Source organism: Macrosteles quadrilineatus, unplaced genomic scaffold, assembly GCF_028750875.1.
Source record: "Macrosteles quadrilineatus isolate MER2022 unplaced genomic scaffold, UCM_ALF_1.0 Scaffold_2__2_contigs__length_208266976, whole genome shotgun sequence".
In the NCBI taxonomy this organism is placed as follows: domain Eukaryota; kingdom Metazoa; phylum Arthropoda; class Insecta; order Hemiptera; family Cicadellidae; genus Macrosteles; species Macrosteles quadrilineatus.
Genome location: NW_026542595.1, coordinates 39,958,202 through 39,977,538, shown reverse-complemented (window position 1 = coordinate 39,977,538; position 19,337 = coordinate 39,958,202). Strand labels below are relative to the sequence as shown.

Sequence of the window (19,337 nt, the reverse complement as noted above, 5' to 3'; positions counted from 1 at the left end):
CTACGCTCACTCACCTTTAGGTTGGAGCTCGTTCGCTGCGCTCACTTGCCTTCAGGTTAGCTCGTTCGCTACGCTCACTTGCCTTCAGGTTAGCTCGTTCGCTACGCTAACTCGCCTCCAGTTTGAAGTTCGTTCGCTACGCTCACTCACCTTTTGGTTGCAAATTAGCTGTTGTCATAAATGTAAAAGAAATAATAGTGCTGCACCCTGTTGGTAATCCTTGTAACTTTAATGCTATTGAACATCATAGAACAGAACCAACTTGTTTAATTGAAACAGCTGTTAAGATTCATTAATTCCATTTCTCATAAGGTTAACATGGGATACTCCAGAGCCACTGGGGCGGAGCCGATTGGACGGATCACGAAATTGATGGTGTATAAACCTATTCCATGAAATTCTACACGTATGTACCAAGTTTCGTGGTAATCGGTTCAGCAGTGTCTGAGTTTATCACTGCCAAACAAATATACAAACATCCTCTTTTATACTTATAGATCATGTTTTTGTAAGACAATTTGTTTGAAGACATAAGGCCTTGGATGGATATGATTATTGATTATACTTTATAGAGGTTTGTAACACACCTGAGGCTGAGTCTATCTGGGAGGAGGTGGAGGAGGAGTGTATCCATTGCACCAGTCTGCCATCTTGTATTATCTCCTCTTGTGTATCCAGCAGAGGAGAATCTGCTGTCACTGAGGCCACACTCATCTCACCTAGACACACAATAGCTTAGTTTATTTTGTTTCTTTTCATCAATTATATTTGCATTGCATGCTACATTACATCCTTAACATTACATTCAGCAGAAATTAATAATCTTACACTCAAATATTAATTACACTCTGAGCATTTGCAAAAAAAAGTATGAAACAAAACTAAACTAATGTTAGCTAAATTTCTATGATATGAGAAATGTTTAGGATCTTACTGAGTGATCTGCGAGACAGTTTTTCAGTATCAGCAGCCTGGGTGTGTATGTGGGATCTGCTGATGCCTTGAGGAGACAGGAGAGTGTCCAACAGTTGTCTAGGAGCTGATGTCAACAACTGATGTAATGTCTCTAATGCTGTAGTCACCATGTTGTGGTCCGGGTGACTACTCAGGTGTAGACACAACTCGTATATCTGCAACATCATACACAACAACTGATGTAATGTCTCTAATGCTGTAGTCACCATGTTGTGGTCCGGGTGACTACTCAGGTGTAGACACAACTCGTATATCTGCAACATCATACACAACAACTGATGTAATGTCTCTAATGCTGTAGTCACCATGTTGTGGTCCGGGTGACTACTCAGGTGTAGACACAACTCGTATATCTGCAACATCATACACAACAACTGATGTAATGTCTCTAATGCTATAGTCACCATGTTGTGGTCCGGGTGACTACTCAGGTGTAGACACAACTCGTATATCTGCAACATCATACACAACAACTGATGTAATGTCTCTAATGCTGTAGTCACCATGTTGTGGTCCGGGTGACTACTCAGGTGTAGACACAACTCGTATATCTGCAACATCATACACAACAACTGATGTAATGTCTCTAATGCTATAGTCACCATGTTGTGGTCCGGGTGACTACTCAGGTGTAGACACAACTCGTATATCTGCAACATCATACACAACAACTGATGTAATGTCTCTAATGCTATAGTCACCATGTTGTGGTCCGGGTGACTACTCAGGTGTAGACACAACTCGTATATCTGCAACATCATACACAACAACTGATGTAATGTCTCTAATGCTGTAGTCACCATGTTGTGGTCCGGGTGACTACTCAGGTGTAGACACAACTCGTATATCTGTAACATCATACACAACAACTGATGTAATGTCTCAGAAACAACTAAAAAATAACTAAAATAACTAACTAAATAATATTTGCCTGGTTGAATTTTCACTTAAATACATCTTTGTTTTTATACATGTCAGAATCATTATATATTTAAATAACTTTAGGTTAAATGAGAGTAGCTTTGTTGGCAGGCACAAGGGATGTGTTAAGTAGTGTTTTAAAATATACTAGTGTCCCTGTTGCTCGAATTCGAGCAATTGCTAAGTATTGCAGGAGTTATTTTAAAACGAATATTAACCAAGTAAGCAAGTAAGCAAATATTTGTAGCAAACTGTTAAATTAACAAACTTATTGACTGTTTACAATTAACATTATATGTTATTCTTCTCACTTTTGATTTCTGACAACAGCTGGAGTTTCATAACAATTTTTGTTTCCAATGTTAATCTTATGGAAAAATACGAAACTTTAAAGGGCTCCAGGGCCTCACTCTCTCATTATTTCCCTAAAAAGAAAGTTTCCTGCACAACTTCACGTTACGCTCTTTCCAATGACACCAAAAACATGACAATCGGTTCAGTAGTTTCGGAGGAGTAATTGTCACAAAAAATCTGCTTGCTTATTAAATAAGTATAGATGTTAATAGCTTATGCATAAAATAAGTAAATATGCAAAACTTATAAATTCAATTTCAACATTCCTGCATAAATCCTACTTTGTCGATCTGTGGCCAACCTAATGGTTGATAATTTGGATATAATGGACAATGTAAACAAAGTATAGGCTGTACTTACTTGTATGAACCTATCAACACTAAAGAGACAGTCATGATCACCAGCTGTGGCCTGGGTCAGATGTGGTAGTAGCAGTCTCACACAGTTTAGTGTTCCCTGTACAGTCAACTCCTCCCCCTCCTTGACTGGTACAATACCATCTAGAAACACAGAACATTGGTAACTCAGAAACTATCAGATTTAGATTAAACATTAAAAGGAGAAGTTTATAATATTAATTGCACTTTTTTAATGGCCACCATTTTCCAATATGGTGGCTAAATTGTACCTATGGAACACTGGGACTAGGTTTGCATGATTCAATCAATCAATCAATACGTGTTACATCCTTGTCTTGTGATCCTTCTCCGCCGTGAACAAACTATGCGTTTTTATGCTCACACATCATTTTCAGGTATCACAAAAAATGAACTTTAAAAACTATCATTAGGATGCTCATGTTACATAAAAAATACACAACACAAAAAATTAAAACACAGAAAAAAGTGTAGACCTACATGAATTGTGACTTGGCATGTGCCCACTACATTAGTGTTAGCTTACAATTTGTCAGCCATGTTTTAATGATGTAAATTTTGTTTACTATGAAGTGACCATCCTAATGATGGTTTAATTTTAAAGTCTCATCTTCATGTGAATTGAAGATTATGTGTCGGCATTGAAACACGTAGGAATAACAAGGCAGTACCAGGTAGACCTATATTTTACCTTTTTATAATTCACGCCAACCTTTTTACATTAATATACAACAAACAATAAAGTAATTACACTTAATTTTAACAAAAACCTACCATCTCAGAAAGAAAATGTGGCTTTTGCCTGTAGGAGAGTGATGGTTTACGAATTTTAAAAATGTACAGTATAAAAGTTACTAAAATTTGCTAAAAAACCTAAACTCAGGCAATCTAGTTGGGATTGACATGTGTTGGATATTTAAGTACAATATGTAAGATTTAAAAGGTTTTTATTTGCACATTACAAGGTATTTTATTTTATATTTCTGTAACCAAACAAATTATATATTTTTAGTTATTACTAGAGTTATTAGAATCGAGGTCAAGATTTTATTTTATTGTGAGCAATCCAATCCTTTGAGTTTTCATTTTCAATCCGCTCACCTGTAGAATTTGGACTTTGATCGGGTTGTTCCCCTCCCCTGACTGACAAGATAGTGAGCAGCGTCGGGTTAGATGTGCCTTGGACATGGTAGTGACCACGTCTTTCTCTCACCGCTCGTGTCGGGAAAATATTCTCTTTTTTACTCTTTTACTCTTGTATAGTTAATGCCACTAAATTCAGTGTAATTATTGTGATCATCTCAACACCTCTTCCACTACACCATGAAGACTACCAGACTGATTGAGGGCCCTCACTTCGCAGCGACGTCTCAGCATGGAACTCTCTACTCATGATTTAATTGTACAGGTATTTTTAAATGGTCCTTCGGTTGCTAAAAATTACTCACAAACATTTAACTTAATTAACTAAATTAATTCTCCTACTGTCTTACCCAACAAGGAATTGAGAGTGTATGAGAAGAAGACACTTGGTTTGCGGCTGTGGAGGCAAACACTGACAATACTAGTAGCTGCAGTTCGGCGAACTACCGTGATATCACTACTCAGGTTGACCAACAAACTCTTCAAAAGATCCTGTACAACACAATGAATATAGGTTAGTTGTTATTCAAATTTATTGTTTAGTTTAAAATAATTATAACGTAAGTTCAATAGAGAAGGTATTACTCAGATAATCTAAATCAGTGGACACAGAAAACCAGAAGTTACTACACAGAAAATTCGTTTGATCTTCTATTACCCTTTTATGGGTTTTAATGTTAAGTAATGTCAATTAAAGTTTTCACTATAATTAATTCACCACCTGAGATTAAGCCACTCATTCCCAATAATTCTGGCAGGGGTGCTGTAACATCACCCATTATCTATTTTTATGACATCCCAAAACCAAGAAGGAATTTGCCAATGTACCAACTAAAAGCATTGTTGTTGAGATAGCAACCTAACCTGAAAGGGAAACACTCTGTTGTATTTCTCCTGGCCCAAGAAATACAAAATCTTTACAATGTACACAATAGTTACAATATTTCACTGTTTCAGATGGAATTTTAAATTAGTTCAAAGATATAAAGGTGTGGATACACCATGGCAAGGCTCGTTTTTCCAAAAGACAAATAAGTCTCAAGGCCAAAAAATTTAAATGTGGAGGTTTGATGTCAGGTAACTCAGTTATATAGTGTTTGTCCTCCAGATACACATATTTTGTCTAGTAGAAAGCCAGTCTAGTAATTTAATGGCCACAATTAAATTAAGGTACTTTATACAGTATTATTCTACTTTGAAAAAAAATCTGGTATGTCACCAGTTCATAGCCTACTATTATTTTTTCCTGTTTTCAGTCAGGTGTTAATAGATCTAACACTTGTGTAGAGACTGTAATCATAGATAAAACCATTATAAAACACACTCCCTTAGTAGATTTTTCATCCTTATGGAACAGCTGAAGGCTGAAGCCAATGTGATTGTTAGTTCTGTAAAGGTTGTGTTTTGTTTACAATTTGTTTCTTGTTATTCCAGTCAATTATATGATATGCAAGAAACTCGAAAGACTCGGTATAAGAAACTCTGCGCTAGAAAGGTTCAAAAGCTACCTAACGGGACGTTTACAAGACGCGGAACTGAAAAACTCATCAAATGAAGTCACAGAAAGTTTCAAATCTTCAAAAAGCAAGCTGACGAGAGGAGTTCCACAAGGCTCTGTATTAGGCCCGATTCTATTCATCTTATTGACTAATGACTTCCCCAAACAAATTGAGAGTGAAAATGCTGTTGCAATCATGTATGCAGATGACACAACCATTTTGATCAAGGACAACACAGCCCAAAGCCTTGACCTTAATTCAAAATCGATCTTAAATAAAGCTATCCTATACTCAAAGAACAACCACACAATCACTTAGCAATAAACCCCACAAAAACTACAACTCTGAATTTCAGTAAGAAAAAAGACATAGTCCCTCAATTAGAGGATGTAACAATAGAAAACCACACAAAATTTCTCGGTGTTATCCTTGATAACAAACTAACATGGAAAGAGCACATCAACCACCTAAGCAAAAAAATCAGTACTGGAATATATGTCGTCAGAAGAATAAACTACATAGGCGGACTCTCTGTGGCCAAAACAGCTTACTTCGCACTGGTAGAGTCGCATCTTAGATATGGCTTGACAGTGTGGGGAGGAACTTCAACAAAAAATATGAATTGAATTCTTGTCCTTCAAAAGAAAGCCATAAGAGCCCTCGCCAACCTTGTCCCACCACAGACTTGCAGATTAGCATTCGCAAACCTAGGAATCCTCACAGTGGTGTCTCTCTACATACTTGAAACCATAAAGTATGTGAATGAAATAAACCCCCCAAGAAACCAAGACCTGCACCACTACAACACCCGTCATGGCTCCAAATTTGAACTACCAGTTCACCGAACAACTCTTTGGGAGAAAAAACCTTCCTACACCGGCTGCAAGCTGAGGAACCATCTACCTGACTACCTGAGAGACCTGACTGGCAACAAGCTACACCAGGAGTTGAAGAAGTGGCTAATCGCAAGACCCTTCTACTCAATAAAGGAATTTTATGAAAATTATGGAAATTAACATGTACAATTCACTATTGTATTGACACTATTGTAATTCTTAATGAATTAACAATAAAGAATATTGTATTGTATTGTATTGTAATTAAAACCTTGTTTATGAAATTAAATGAAATGTGTTTATTGTCTTGTTAATTGACAATGTCATAAAACTGCTAAAATTAGCATAGTCATTTAATGAATACAATATAGCTAACTACACACAAAGAGGCATGGTGCATTACATATTTTAAATATTACAACCAAATAATCTTATTTTTAAGAAAAATTCAAGGCATTTTGAATAATAGAAGTTATTAAACCCCATAACCAAGTAAATCCAACAGTAATTTGGTAAATTTACTAACTCTACTTAGAAATTAATAAAAGGCATTTCAAAAGAATCTTTTAAAGAATAAAAAGGGTTGTTCAAAAGCTATTTGTAGAATCTATAATATTAAAACGAAACAGTGTTTTTTTATTTCACGATTCTGAATCAACCACTCGACGGATTTTCATGATTTTTGTGTTGAAAGAAAGATAATTTTGAGAACTAGGGAATGTCGAAGCCATAATTTTAGTTAAGGGTCCCAGTTTTTTAGAAATTAAGTTTAAATTTTTAAAAAGTCTAGCAGCCGACGCTAAGATTCTAAACTAGCTTTTGGCATAAAATAATTTGCTTAACATAACAGCTGTAAACATTCAGCTTTTGTGTCACAAATTCAGCATTTGGATAAAAATGTAAAGACATACTTAGGGTTGACTTATTTATATTATGTGTAATGCTAATCATTGATACGTTCAATTCTTCTGTAAGAGGATGACAGATTAATTAAATTATACATAGTAAAATACTAGGATGTTCAAATTATTTTTTAAAGCAATCTTTGTAATCTTCGATTTGTTTTAGAGCAATATAATTATTTGTTTTAACTAACAGCTGGTTAAATATAAACTATGGAACAATGAGGTTATTTTATTTACTCTTATTTTGTCATTGATTATAGGAAATAAGTAAGATTAGTAGAGATAATTAGACCACAGTTTAAAATAGTTTAGACCAAAATTAATTAAACCACAGTACAAATCGAGGCTCTGTACACGAGTCTTAATAAAAAAGGATAAATGCAAATTATTTTACTACTCCACTTTTCAAGGAAGGAATAGAAAAATAACAATGTTTACATATTGTTTTAATTCTTCATGGTAGCTTTTTGTTTACAATTAATGTTAACTTTGTTTGGATTAGGCCTGGAAATATTGATGTCATAAAAAGAAGATCAAGAATAATCAGGAATCACGATTTTTAAATTACCACCATAACCTCAGCCGGGTTTTATACAAAGATAAACAGATGGATGACATAGATTGAACACAACGTCAACATTGACCTAGGATACTGCAATTAGACAACCTCAGACAAACCCCATTGGACAAACCACCCTTTTATGAAATCGTGTTCAGTTGTGACGTAATCAAACGTGAAAATATCACTTTTATTTCAGCTATGAATATATTGTAGTTTAAATTAACTGATATGGGAAATTACGATGTACATTTATTCAATGAGGGTGGGTAATTATCAAGGATAGAACTGATAACAGTATGGATAATAAACATTGACAATTACGTCATTAGCTTTACTAGCATGTTTACTTTTTATATTCCTGCTACATGTGACCAGTTCTTTTTTTCAAATGAATGTTATTTGAACCAAACAGCTGTTTCAAAACAAACTGTTATTGTTTTTACTTTTTTTTATTTACGCTTATTTATTCAGCAATTAATGCAGTGAAATTGATATAAAGGATAGGTGTGACGATTAGTTTTGATGTTAGGACACCAAAGTTAAATTATGTGTACTATGAATTTTATTGGATATTATTGTTTTATTTTAGGTCGTTTCTATTCAGACCTACTGGAAATTGTGTATAGTAGTTGTATTGTGGCTATAATAATTATGGAAGAGGCAGGTATGCTATGGAAGGTGGTATCGTTGACTAGGTCTATACACTTCCCAATTGACTATTAACTCTCTCTACTGTAGGCTACTTAATCAGTCTGCGTCTGTGCGAATCGGCTGCAAATCTCACTTCAACGCTTTTCACACCGTAAAAATTGGAGAATTGCTGTTTTATTGTAAAATTATCGGATTTAAAATGCATATCGTATAAGCCTATGATGGAATAAAATCATATTTGGTCACACAACATTTGTTTACAAGATGATTTTTCACATTAAAACTGCAAGAAACTTTGTCTTTATATGTGTAAACTAGCTGATCTGAATTGTACACGGTTTTAACTGACTACTGAATTTCCGTACGTAGGACGGGCTAACACCTCGTTTAGATTTAAAAGTATTTTCAGAATATTTTGATATCAAATGTATTAGCTTGTTGTATATTTTTAGTGAGATTACAATATGGCTTGAGTTTTAGACAGTTAACAAAATCTATGGTAGCAATGTTTTTATTCCTTGTATTATGAACATGAGAATTTTGTTTGATAAGGTTGGGATTTTTTTAGAATGTATGATACAAAATCAAATACATAAATGTTAATTACTGTTGGAATTTGTAGCTAAATGAACCGGGGTTTACAGTGTTCCTGTAGGGGTTCACAAGATATGATTCTAACTAACTTCTTTTGTATGACTAAAAAAAAACAAATAAAATCAAATAAAACCGTTTAATCATAAACAATAACTGGTCTTCTAGTTATATAACCAAACAGTAGAGCACAAATCATAAAAATAACCCTAAAATACTAGAAACAAAATGTTGTCTACACTAGCAATCACTAATCAGTGTCGACGTACATGAACTAGACAAAACAAGAACAAACAAGCTTCAAAATTTAAAATGGGATGAGTAGTCTACTTGTGTTGGTTGGTCTATGCTGTAATGTTGTACTAACCCTGATGTTGTTATCCGTTGTGAAGTTGCCCAGAGCAGACAGTATTCTAGGCAGGGATGCAGCTAGAGTCTCTAGCACAGGTTCCTCTCTACGTTTGGCAATCTCTATCAGGCTAGGCACTAGGTTCTGGATATAGGCCTTGCCTTTTTGGGGCCTGTAAGTGATAAACAAATATTTCATTTTGGGTGTTTGGATACTGTGCTGGTACCTAGTTATTAGATATTAGATCGGAAAAATGATTAGACAGATATTTTTAAAAGGTGAAATTCTGAACGCTTATAGAAGATGTAGAAAACATGACAACTATAAGACATGAAGATCTAGAACGTAATCTCCTCCACTGATGAATTGTGAAGCCGCTGTTAACTGGAACAGGACAACTAAGTTCCATCACAACTGCTGAAATATATTACTTTCTTCTGAGTTTTGCAGTCAGGCCACTTTATTGGACATTGCTTCACTAAACAAAAACTCTATGCTAAAAAAATTTGTTTACTAGCTAACATTTGTCAAAAACTTTATTTATATAGTATAAAAGATAGAGTCAGTAAAAGGTTAAATGTTACAAGTACCGGGTGTCCACAAAGTAATGCTCCCATTTTAAAGTCAAATATTTTTTTATTCATGGTTATACTTACATTATATACAAATACATCTCAAGACAGAGAATTTTCTCAAGATTTCTGCACATAAGAAAAGTTTGATGAGAGCTCCGTTCCTTGCTCGGCATAGATCAAATTGAAATTCGATCTCTTCCCACACTTTTGACAACATTAATGTCCGGAGTCACAGACCCAACAGCCTGGATCACTCTCTGCCTTAGGTGGACGACATCCCTGATTTTCTCAAAGTAAACAATGTTTTTAACGTATCCCGAAAACAAACTCACAAATTACGTAAACACAAGATGTGAATTTCTTCAACAGTGTCTTCGGAAACCCAAGGCCTTCCGTTTTCTTTTGAACATTTCTTGTTTCTTTAAATCTCTTTAACCAACGACAAATGGTAGCGGTGCACTGCCACCAAACAAATGGCGAAAATAACGTTGAACAGTAATAATTGAACGACTTTCAACCAGCCAAACTATACATTGTGCTTTCTGCTGAAGCGTCGCCATCGCTTCTGCGTAAAAACACGTGTAAATTTGTTAACAATACGTAATAACAAACAGTGCCACCAACTGCTTCACAATAAACAAAAATTTTTCTAAAACAAAACTTGGAGTTCTTAACAAAAAAATTATTATCAGTGTTCTGCGTCCAAATTTGTGGTTACAGGGATGCATTACTTTGTGGACACCCTGTATTATTCTAAATGGTGAATATTATTACAAGTTATGAATGCAACGAACACCCTTAATAAACACCTCTTAGTAACTAATTAATTCACAACCTAAAATATAATTCTTGGATGGTACAATTGTAATGTGATTTTTATATAACTATTGTCAAACAATGCTTTAGTGCAGTTTCAAAATAAATAATTATTTTGTTAACCGTCTCATAATCGACATAGTTTTCATTAAGAAATGTAAAAAAAGTAAACAAGAATGAAAGTCTTGAGAAAATATTACACTGATTCATTCAAGAATGTTTTAGAAAATAGTAAAGGTATATTGAATGACAACTTAACTTCCATCTATGTGGGACAAAATGATTTAAATTATAAAAATTAAGTAAAAAAAAAACAGAGCAAAAGTTAAAATGCATTAACTGGCCCAGACTAAAAATACTTTTTTTATACTTTTTAGTGAAATGGCGACCATACAAAGTAGGTATTTAAAGCCAAGTATGAATGGAGATGAGTGTAGGATGAGTGGCGCGATCTTGTAGTCTTGTTAGTGACTAAGGCCGACATATTCCATAGAAACAGCTGTTAATTAATTGCCCATACAGCTAATGACAACTAAGGGACCTACAGTTTATAGTGGAATCCGAACCACATTTTTGCCTTTGGTATATACGAATTGGTCTAATTATCAGGATAGTACTGCGGATAGTCGTAGTACTCACCCGTGCGGACGTTAATCCACACCAGGGAGTATCCCATCCACAGTGCATGCCTATAAATATCCACAATTCGTGACCTCCAAGTAGCTGGATTACAGGACGACGCCACCCGTTTCAGTCTTCTTAGGCCTAGTATTTAGTGAAGGCCTACATGTAAAATGTTAGTGTGTTATGTGTTCCCTTATGCTTTGTAAAAATCAATGCATCTTCATTTGACCAAAATAAAATTAATCGGAATATAATTTATTGGTGAATATAAAAGGAAATGTTTTGATAGAAGTTAAACAATTTTTTATCTTAGTAATGACAAAAAAACAAAACTATTTTTACTGCAATTGCAATAAAACCATCCACTACTGCAATCACATTACCAGATTCACCACTAGACGGGTATTTGTAATCCATTGCAAACAAAATCACAATGATTCACCTTATCATATGAGCCAGCTGAGCAAATCTCCAAAGTGCAGCACGCAAGGAGCGAACACTTCCATTCTTCTTAATCTCCTTGTGTAGCTCAACATGCACCTTGACTATGTTGTTGTCCATCATAGCCTGTGAAACAACATACAACATACGTATTTTTGTTTGGTTGTTTGTTGTGGGGCTGCTGAGTAACCATAGTGCTCGGATTCTCATCAGAAGGTTGCCAATTAGACCCAGCCCCAAAGCAGAACAACGAGCGACGCTGCGACATTGTCGCGGACACGAAACGCCAAGAAACGCGGGCCTGCGGACACATTTACGGAGTCATAACGACGATCGCGCCGTGGCCGCGATTATTGGACCGACGATCGCACCGTGACCGCGAGTCATAACGACGATCGGGCTGTGACTGCGGAGTCATACCGACAGTCACGCCTGACCGCGGAGTCATAACGACGATCGCGCCGTGACCGCGAAGTCCTACCGACGATCACGCTGTGACCACGAGTCATACCGACGATCACGCCGTGACCACGAGTCATACCGACGACCGCGGAGTCCTACCGACGATCGCGCCGTTACCGCGGAGTCATTCTGACGATCATGCCATGATGGCGAGTCATACCGACGATCACAACGTGACCACGGAGTCCTACCGACGATCGCGCCGTGACCGCGAGTCATACCGACGATCGCGCCGTGACCGCGGAGTCCTACCGACGATCGCGCCGTGACCGCAGAGTCCTACCGACGATCGCGCCGTGACCGCGGAGTCATACTGACGATCATGCCGTGATGGCGGAGTCATGCTGACGATCGAGCCGTGACCGCGAGTCATACCGACGATCGCGCCGTGACCGCAGAGTCCTACCGACGATCGCGCCGTGACCGCGGAGTCATACTGGCGATCATGCCGTGATGGCGGAGTCATGCTAACGATCGAGCCGTGACCGCGAGTCATACCGACGATCGCGCCGTGACCGCGAGTCATGACGACGATCGCACCGTGACCGTGGAGTCATACCGACGATAACCCCGTGACCGCGGAGTCATACCGACGATAACCCCGTGACCGCGGAGTCATACCGACGATAACCCCGTGACCGCGGAGTCATACCGACGATAACCCCGTGACCGCGGAGTCATACCGACGATCGCGCCGTGACCGTGGAGTCATACCGACGATAACCCCTTGACCGCGGAGTCATACCGACGATCGCACCGTGACCGCGAGTCATGACGACGATCGCGCCGTGACCGTGAGTTCTACAGACGATCACCCCGTGACCCGCGAGTCACAAGTTTCTATAGGTACTTGTAAATTGTTACCCATTTTTTTGTTTTTATAGATCAGTGCCACAAATGGTAAAAATTGATTTCGTATGTCTTTTTTGGTAACTGCAATACAGTACTTTTTTTATGCACAGAAAAAAATCCTGTCCCATCCCGTCCCGAAAATCGGGAAGGAAATAAAAATCCCGTCCCGTCCCGAACTAAAATTTCAATCCCGTCCATCCCTAGTGTGTTTATATAAAGAAACTATAGTACATTTAAAGTTTTACTTCTGAAGACCTTGTTAACACTTGTTAAGGTATGTGTATATATATATATACGTATTTAAAAAAAAGTAAATTTAAATAACCTGATTATGCCTACCCCTTAATAGTTTTTTAGTTTTTTGTTTTAAAAGTAGGCTATACAAGTTATTGAAATTTACTTATTTTATTTAACTATATTACTAGTAGCCCTAAAGAGTGAATATATATATATATATATATATAGGCCTATACCGGTATATAAGTCATTATTTAGCTTTTTAGTTTTAGCGCTTGCGGACACATTTTGAGGTTTTCACAGGCCGTTGCAGACACGTAGGAACCATTCTGCTTTGGGGAGACCCAGAGAAAAGTCACAAATCTTTATATCACTTATTTTATAGTTGATAGTTGACAATTGATTTAAATTATTCACTAGCCGTTCTCCATCGGCATTGCTCAACATAATTTCGTGTTTTATTAACTACAATGAACCCACTGAAGCCCTGACTTCACTACAGGCTAACATGACCTTTTGTATTAATTTTCTATCTAATAAGAGTTATAAGAATTAAATCCATTTATATACAGGATGAAAAAATGATCTATTTTCTGCAGCGCATTGTTTAGAGACAGGTCTGAGGGTGGTGGGGGTAGGCTCGTTGGCGATTCTACACGATGCCATTATTTGTAGTCATAGAGCATTGGTCACCTAGCAACGTGCAATTTTTATCGAGTCATTTTAAAATAGTAATGATTCAGTCATTGCAACTCAGCGGCATTTCCATGCATTCTGTAAACTAAGTTGACATGGAGACTTGGAGAGGTTCCGTCCCGATTATCTGTATGGATAGGAATTAAGATCGGACCTCAAAGTTAGTGTAACCGAGTGGTCAGCCATGTTCAGAGCAGATGTTTGTTTTCAGGCGGGCCTACGAGGACTGTTTTCCACAGCAGCCCGAGCTCTAGTTAGTTGTCTTGAGTCCGATCTGACTTTGGACGGCCTGTCAACTTCTTTTTGAACGCAGAAGCCATTGTTCTAAAGTTATTAACCCACCCACATGATAGTGCTACTTGACAGAATTTGGTTGTCCAGATTAAAAGAATGCACGGAACTGCCGCTGAGTTGCAATGACTGAATCATTACTTTTTAATTCAACTTGATAACAAACCAACGTTGCTCAGGTGACCAATGCTCTATGATCTAAGATAATGGCATCGTGTAGACTTTCCAACAAGCCTAACTCCACCACTCTCAGACGAATTGTCGCTGAACAGTGCGCTGCAAAAAAAAAATAGATCGGTTTTCCGCAACCTGTATAATTACCAAAGTTAAGTACCTAAACAAACATGACTACCCAAGTTAAACTAAGCGAGAACTTCTTCAACCGTAACATCTACTCTCTTGTTACACCAGGAAATTTGAACTACTCGTTATTTAACAACATATAGCCTAAACCCTTATTTTTGTGAAAAGCTTTTTCTGGTGCATCTAAAACACATTTCTTAGATACACTAATTACTTTTAAATGTTTCTTTTGCATAGCACAGGCGAACGTCACATTGATTTCTTATGGTTTATTTTAGTATTTTTTTAATGACTCAGAAATTATTAATGCGAATTGATTGAAAATATTTTTTTTGGGGACTTAGGAGATGAGAAAATTGTGAACTATTAAATCCAGACAGCACCAACACAGTATGATCAAATGTTTCATAACATTTGTTTTATTACATATTTTAGACAGTATTTTATAATAATATTATTGTTTGAAAGAAAACCAAAATCATTTTGAAATCATAAAAATGTATGCGTTATTTTGTTAACCTCCTACAAAAATTAAAGACCACCGAGCAATGCTCGGTTCCCTGGTACTTTTATTTTGAGTAAGGTTCATTGAGTGAGACAAATATCAAGACAATTTTACAAATGAGTTTGAGGTCTATAAATTAATATTGTGTGACAACACCAGTAACAAGGCCTATTTGAGGACACAACAAATGTTGTACCTATTAGAAGTGAATTTACTGTAGGCCTATGGGCTAAGTTATCAATCATTGCCCCGATAAATCCAAGGTTGTCCAAAATACAATCTCATACAATGTAAAAATTCAATTGGTACAATGGAAGCTCAACTTTGTTAAATCTATAATATTATGCTACTTCTATCACCTTTTAGTACAGATATTATTGGTGATGATTTAACAGCAAAGTTTACTCACCCTGATGATCCTATTGAGGCTTTCATCAGCCACCAAACGAATGTTAGAATCTGAATCATCACAGAGTTGCAACAGCGTCTCCATGGAGAATGACAGTAACGACGGAAAGTTTGCAGCCCCTTTGACATTTGGAGAACACATGGTATCTGCTACAAAATTGCATAATTCTACTTTCTTCTTCCTTCTGTAACAAAATTGCACACGGGGTTTAGAGATTGTTTATGCTTAGAAAACATTATTTTAACATGTTCGCTACTGCAATAGTAGGCTACAACATTTTTCATTTACATGGACCAGCGACACACATATACGACGGCTGGTTTCTACCCATAGACCGACGTCGCATATGCAAGGGCTAGTCACATTAAAATGGACTGCCGTCGCATATTTGCGTCGGGGTTCTAATGTTATTAAAATGCTTATATCTTTGTAACAGTCTATTAGAAGGCACTGAATTCCCTTCAGTGGTCTACAGAGATGTCTGACGCACAACTGTGTCGCTTGGTCTGTGGATATTATGATTGGTGACGTCATATGATAGTTGGAAAAACTGGTCTTTACTTTTCTGTATCACTGTATGTAGGTATGCAGTATGTATCCAATCCTACTGTACCAACATTAGGCCTATACCAACATTATCCTGTTGCTTTTATATTTGCTCAGTTATAGGCTAATCTGTTCTTGAATAATCTGTTTTTTTACTTACTTTCACTTCAAAACACAAACAAAAATGAACTGTTGCATATATGTGGCGTTTAGGCTATTTCAAGAAAACTATGATAATTTTCACTATTGTCTTCGCTGAAGACCGGGCGTCGCAAATATGTGACATTGCCAAAGGTTATGAAAAAAAAAAAGAATAAATTATTTATAAACACGATTGCAGCGTATTACAATGTAAATGATCACTGTTTTACAGGTTTTCGCCTGTGGTCTATGTGTAGTGCACTGTTAACCAAGTGACAGCTGGTCTATGTGTAAGATTCAAATGTATACCTCGGTCTATGGCAATGACCGCGGTGCGACGCTCAGTAGCGAACGTGTTAAGATAAATATTTTATTGAAAGTTAGGCCTAAATTACCTAGAAGTTTAATTTATTGCCCTCAACTATTTTTAATTGTTATTTATATGATTATAGCCTAACCAAAAAACTTTTCTTAAATCGACGTGAGGGGCTCTTCCATAATCCCCCACTTCTTTGCAGAAAAGGTTCTTATCGGGTCCGGACCAGAAAAATGAGACGCTTTTAGAAATGGAAATAACAAACATGTAAACATAAACATTGCTCATATGCTCCAATATAAATTAGTGCAACAACTGTATCCAGAATGACGATATCATTGTTTATACAGTGGAACCTTGATAAGAAGGCCCTCTATTAACAAGTCATCCTTGTCATATTATTATAGAAGGACGGGACGAAGTTACTTATCCCGTGTTCAGTCTACCTACAACCGCTGCCGTGCCGTGTCGATAGCGCTATCGTGTTATTACGTGTTTAAATGTTTCGTGTTCCGTGTTTTGTTTTATGTATAAATCATTTGATGTTTTTGACAAAAAGCTCTGACGATGTTGCAGTGCAACGAAACATGTAAGCTTTGAACAACATTAGTTGAAAAAGACACAATTTTGGACTACTGACGGAGGTAAGCCTATATAAGTCATCCTTGTCATTTTCAAATCCCCTTGAATTTATTTTACCCCAAATCACATGTTATTGCAAACCTCAATAACGAGTCTAGCTTGATAACAAGTCTCATTTAAAAATAACTATGAGAGTCTTGTTATCAAGGTTCTACTGTAATAAGCTATTCATCTATCTATTTGTTTATAACTTATTTCGTATCACTGCGGCCTTGTTTTAGTGGAGGCTATGGCTCCTGATGAATGATGCTATCTGACAAAAGGTCAACGTTTGACAGTAACAATTCCTGAGTTTTATCTCATCCCAACAAAATAAAATACAAACCCACATCTTTCAAATGTGTTCTCTGGTAATGTTAAAGGCCTTACAGTAGGGTTTTCCTTGCTGTTAAGACTTACCTTACAAGTGTTTCATCTTCTATAGTTGATGGAGGTTCTTTACTTATTTTAAGAGCTTCCAAAGCTTTGACAAGTTTGTCAAGAGTTCCCATTGTTGAAGGTAAAGGACCTACACTCACTCTTAGAGACTCAATAGGACTAGGGCCTACTGAGGTTTAAATTTTTAACTACCTAGGCCTAAACATTATCCATCAAATGAATAAATCTTAACAATGTAATGAGCCAAAATTTTTTAGTGAACATAAATGAAATCCTATCAGGTGTATAAATCGCGAGACAGATAAGTGAACATCAGTTTAGCACAGAAATTCCACTAGCCTAGGAGTAAAAGTATTAACAACACTGCTTCTGCTCTGCAGTGCAGACAGCTCATCTCATACTAAAATGGCATAACCAAAACCAACCATACAAACTATACAACAAACGTATGAACTAGAGATGTGTCGCTGCAGCTGGAACTACATTTATCCACCGTTCCGAGAGTGGAACTCGTTCCACCGTTCCAAGCGGAACCACAATCCAGTTCCAGTTCCACTGGAACTACTTTTTCAGCTGCAGCTCGGTGGAACGATTTGAATGTAGTTCCGCACAAACAGCTGCAGCCTTTTTGTAAATTTTTAAAGATAAGTTCCGGAGTAACTGGATTTGTAAACACATACAGTTACAACAAAACAGCTGCAGCTGGTTTATTAATACTCTCACTAAACATTAAGTTCTAGCCTGTGCAGCTGATGCGTTTTGACTTATTTGGTCTATTGTAAACAAAGGTTTGATTAGCGGATATGGTTGACATGCCTTAAAAGAAATGAATCATTTTCTATTTTTTTAGGCAGGATTAAATAAAAGTACATCAGTCCCAGTTAAGTCGTGCTCATAATATATACAAATTTAATTATCTCTTCCTCAGTAATCAGTACCGTAATAATTGTTTGTGTTTAACTTAATTCAGGATTTTTTCGCTATTAACTTTAGAATTTTATATTAAGAATTAGTGTAAGTGGTGTTTGAATAATATTATTTTAACAATAAAAAAATGTATAATAAGAATAAATGCATAATATGAAGAACCTCTAAAATAATTTACACCGGCCTTGTCACGTATTATTTTTAGACCCTAGATAGACAAACTAAAATAATTAATTACTAGTATAACATTTCCAAAACACGATATTGATTTCTTTTCAGCTGCTATTTTGCATTATTTCAATCAATATTCTAATTCAAGAACAGCTTAAACTAATCCGTCTCAAATTATTATGGCAATAAACTGAGTTATTCATCCGCCCTTTTGCCTCGTTTACTACAGCCATAGCCCGCTGCAGCGGGAAAACCAGCTGCAGCGGGCAAAACCAGCTGCAGCTGGAACTGCTTTTGGAACGAGTTCCACGGCGACCTTGGAACTAGCTGCAGCTGTTTCGCCCAAGTAACTGCTTGGCACAACTCGAGTATGAACGTATGACTATGATGACTGACATGACGACAAGACTTAAATACAGGCACAGAAACAAAATGACATAGTATCATGTAACCCTAAAATTACTGAGAAGTACCAAATTGACTCACGGCCACCTTTTTTGTTCGCGGTGTTCAGTACAGTGAAACCATAGATAAAACATAGTACGGTGAAACCATAGATTAAGACCATAGCATGGATGAAGTATTATATTGGTTCATCTATGGCCAAAGATAAAACCGTAGAAAAAAAATAATTATTTTTTTCTATGATAAAACACGCTCTCTTAGTAGATTTCTCATACTCATGGAACATCTGAAGCCAATTCTATTGTTAGTTCTGTTCGGTACGATCGTGAAGACAGCTATCGCCAGCTGTCGACCCCAACGATGTAAAAACTACTGGATTGCGCTCTCAGTAGCACTGCGGGCGCTGTTTTCGGTCTAGCTCCCCCCACCTTCTACTG

At 36.8% G+C, this 19,337-nt stretch overlaps 1 protein-coding gene across 1 annotated transcript in view; it reads right to left on the bottom strand.

Moving 5' to 3' along the window:
- LOC128984097 (huntingtin-like) overlaps window positions 1–17,803 on the bottom strand; it is a 108,041-nt gene extending 90,238 nt beyond the window's left edge. Inside the window, exons 1-8 of the mRNA XM_054403379.1 lie at window positions 17,419–17,803; window positions 15,375–15,558; window positions 11,621–11,745; window positions 9,182–9,335; window positions 4,121–4,262; window positions 2,611–2,750; window positions 935–1,130; window positions 588–719 (exon numbers count right to left, since the gene is read on the bottom strand). Coding sequence (XP_054259354.1) covers window positions 588–719; window positions 935–1,130; window positions 2,611–2,750; window positions 4,121–4,262; window positions 9,182–9,335; window positions 11,621–11,745; window positions 15,375–15,558; window positions 17,419–17,510 — 1,165 coding nt within the window. The 5' untranslated portion in view covers window positions 17,511–17,803. The remainder of the gene's footprint in view (window positions 1–587; window positions 720–934; window positions 1,131–2,610; window positions 2,751–4,120; window positions 4,263–9,181; window positions 9,336–11,620; window positions 11,746–15,374; window positions 15,559–17,418) is intronic.
- Between the last annotated feature and the right edge of the window lie 1,534 nt (window positions 17,804–19,337).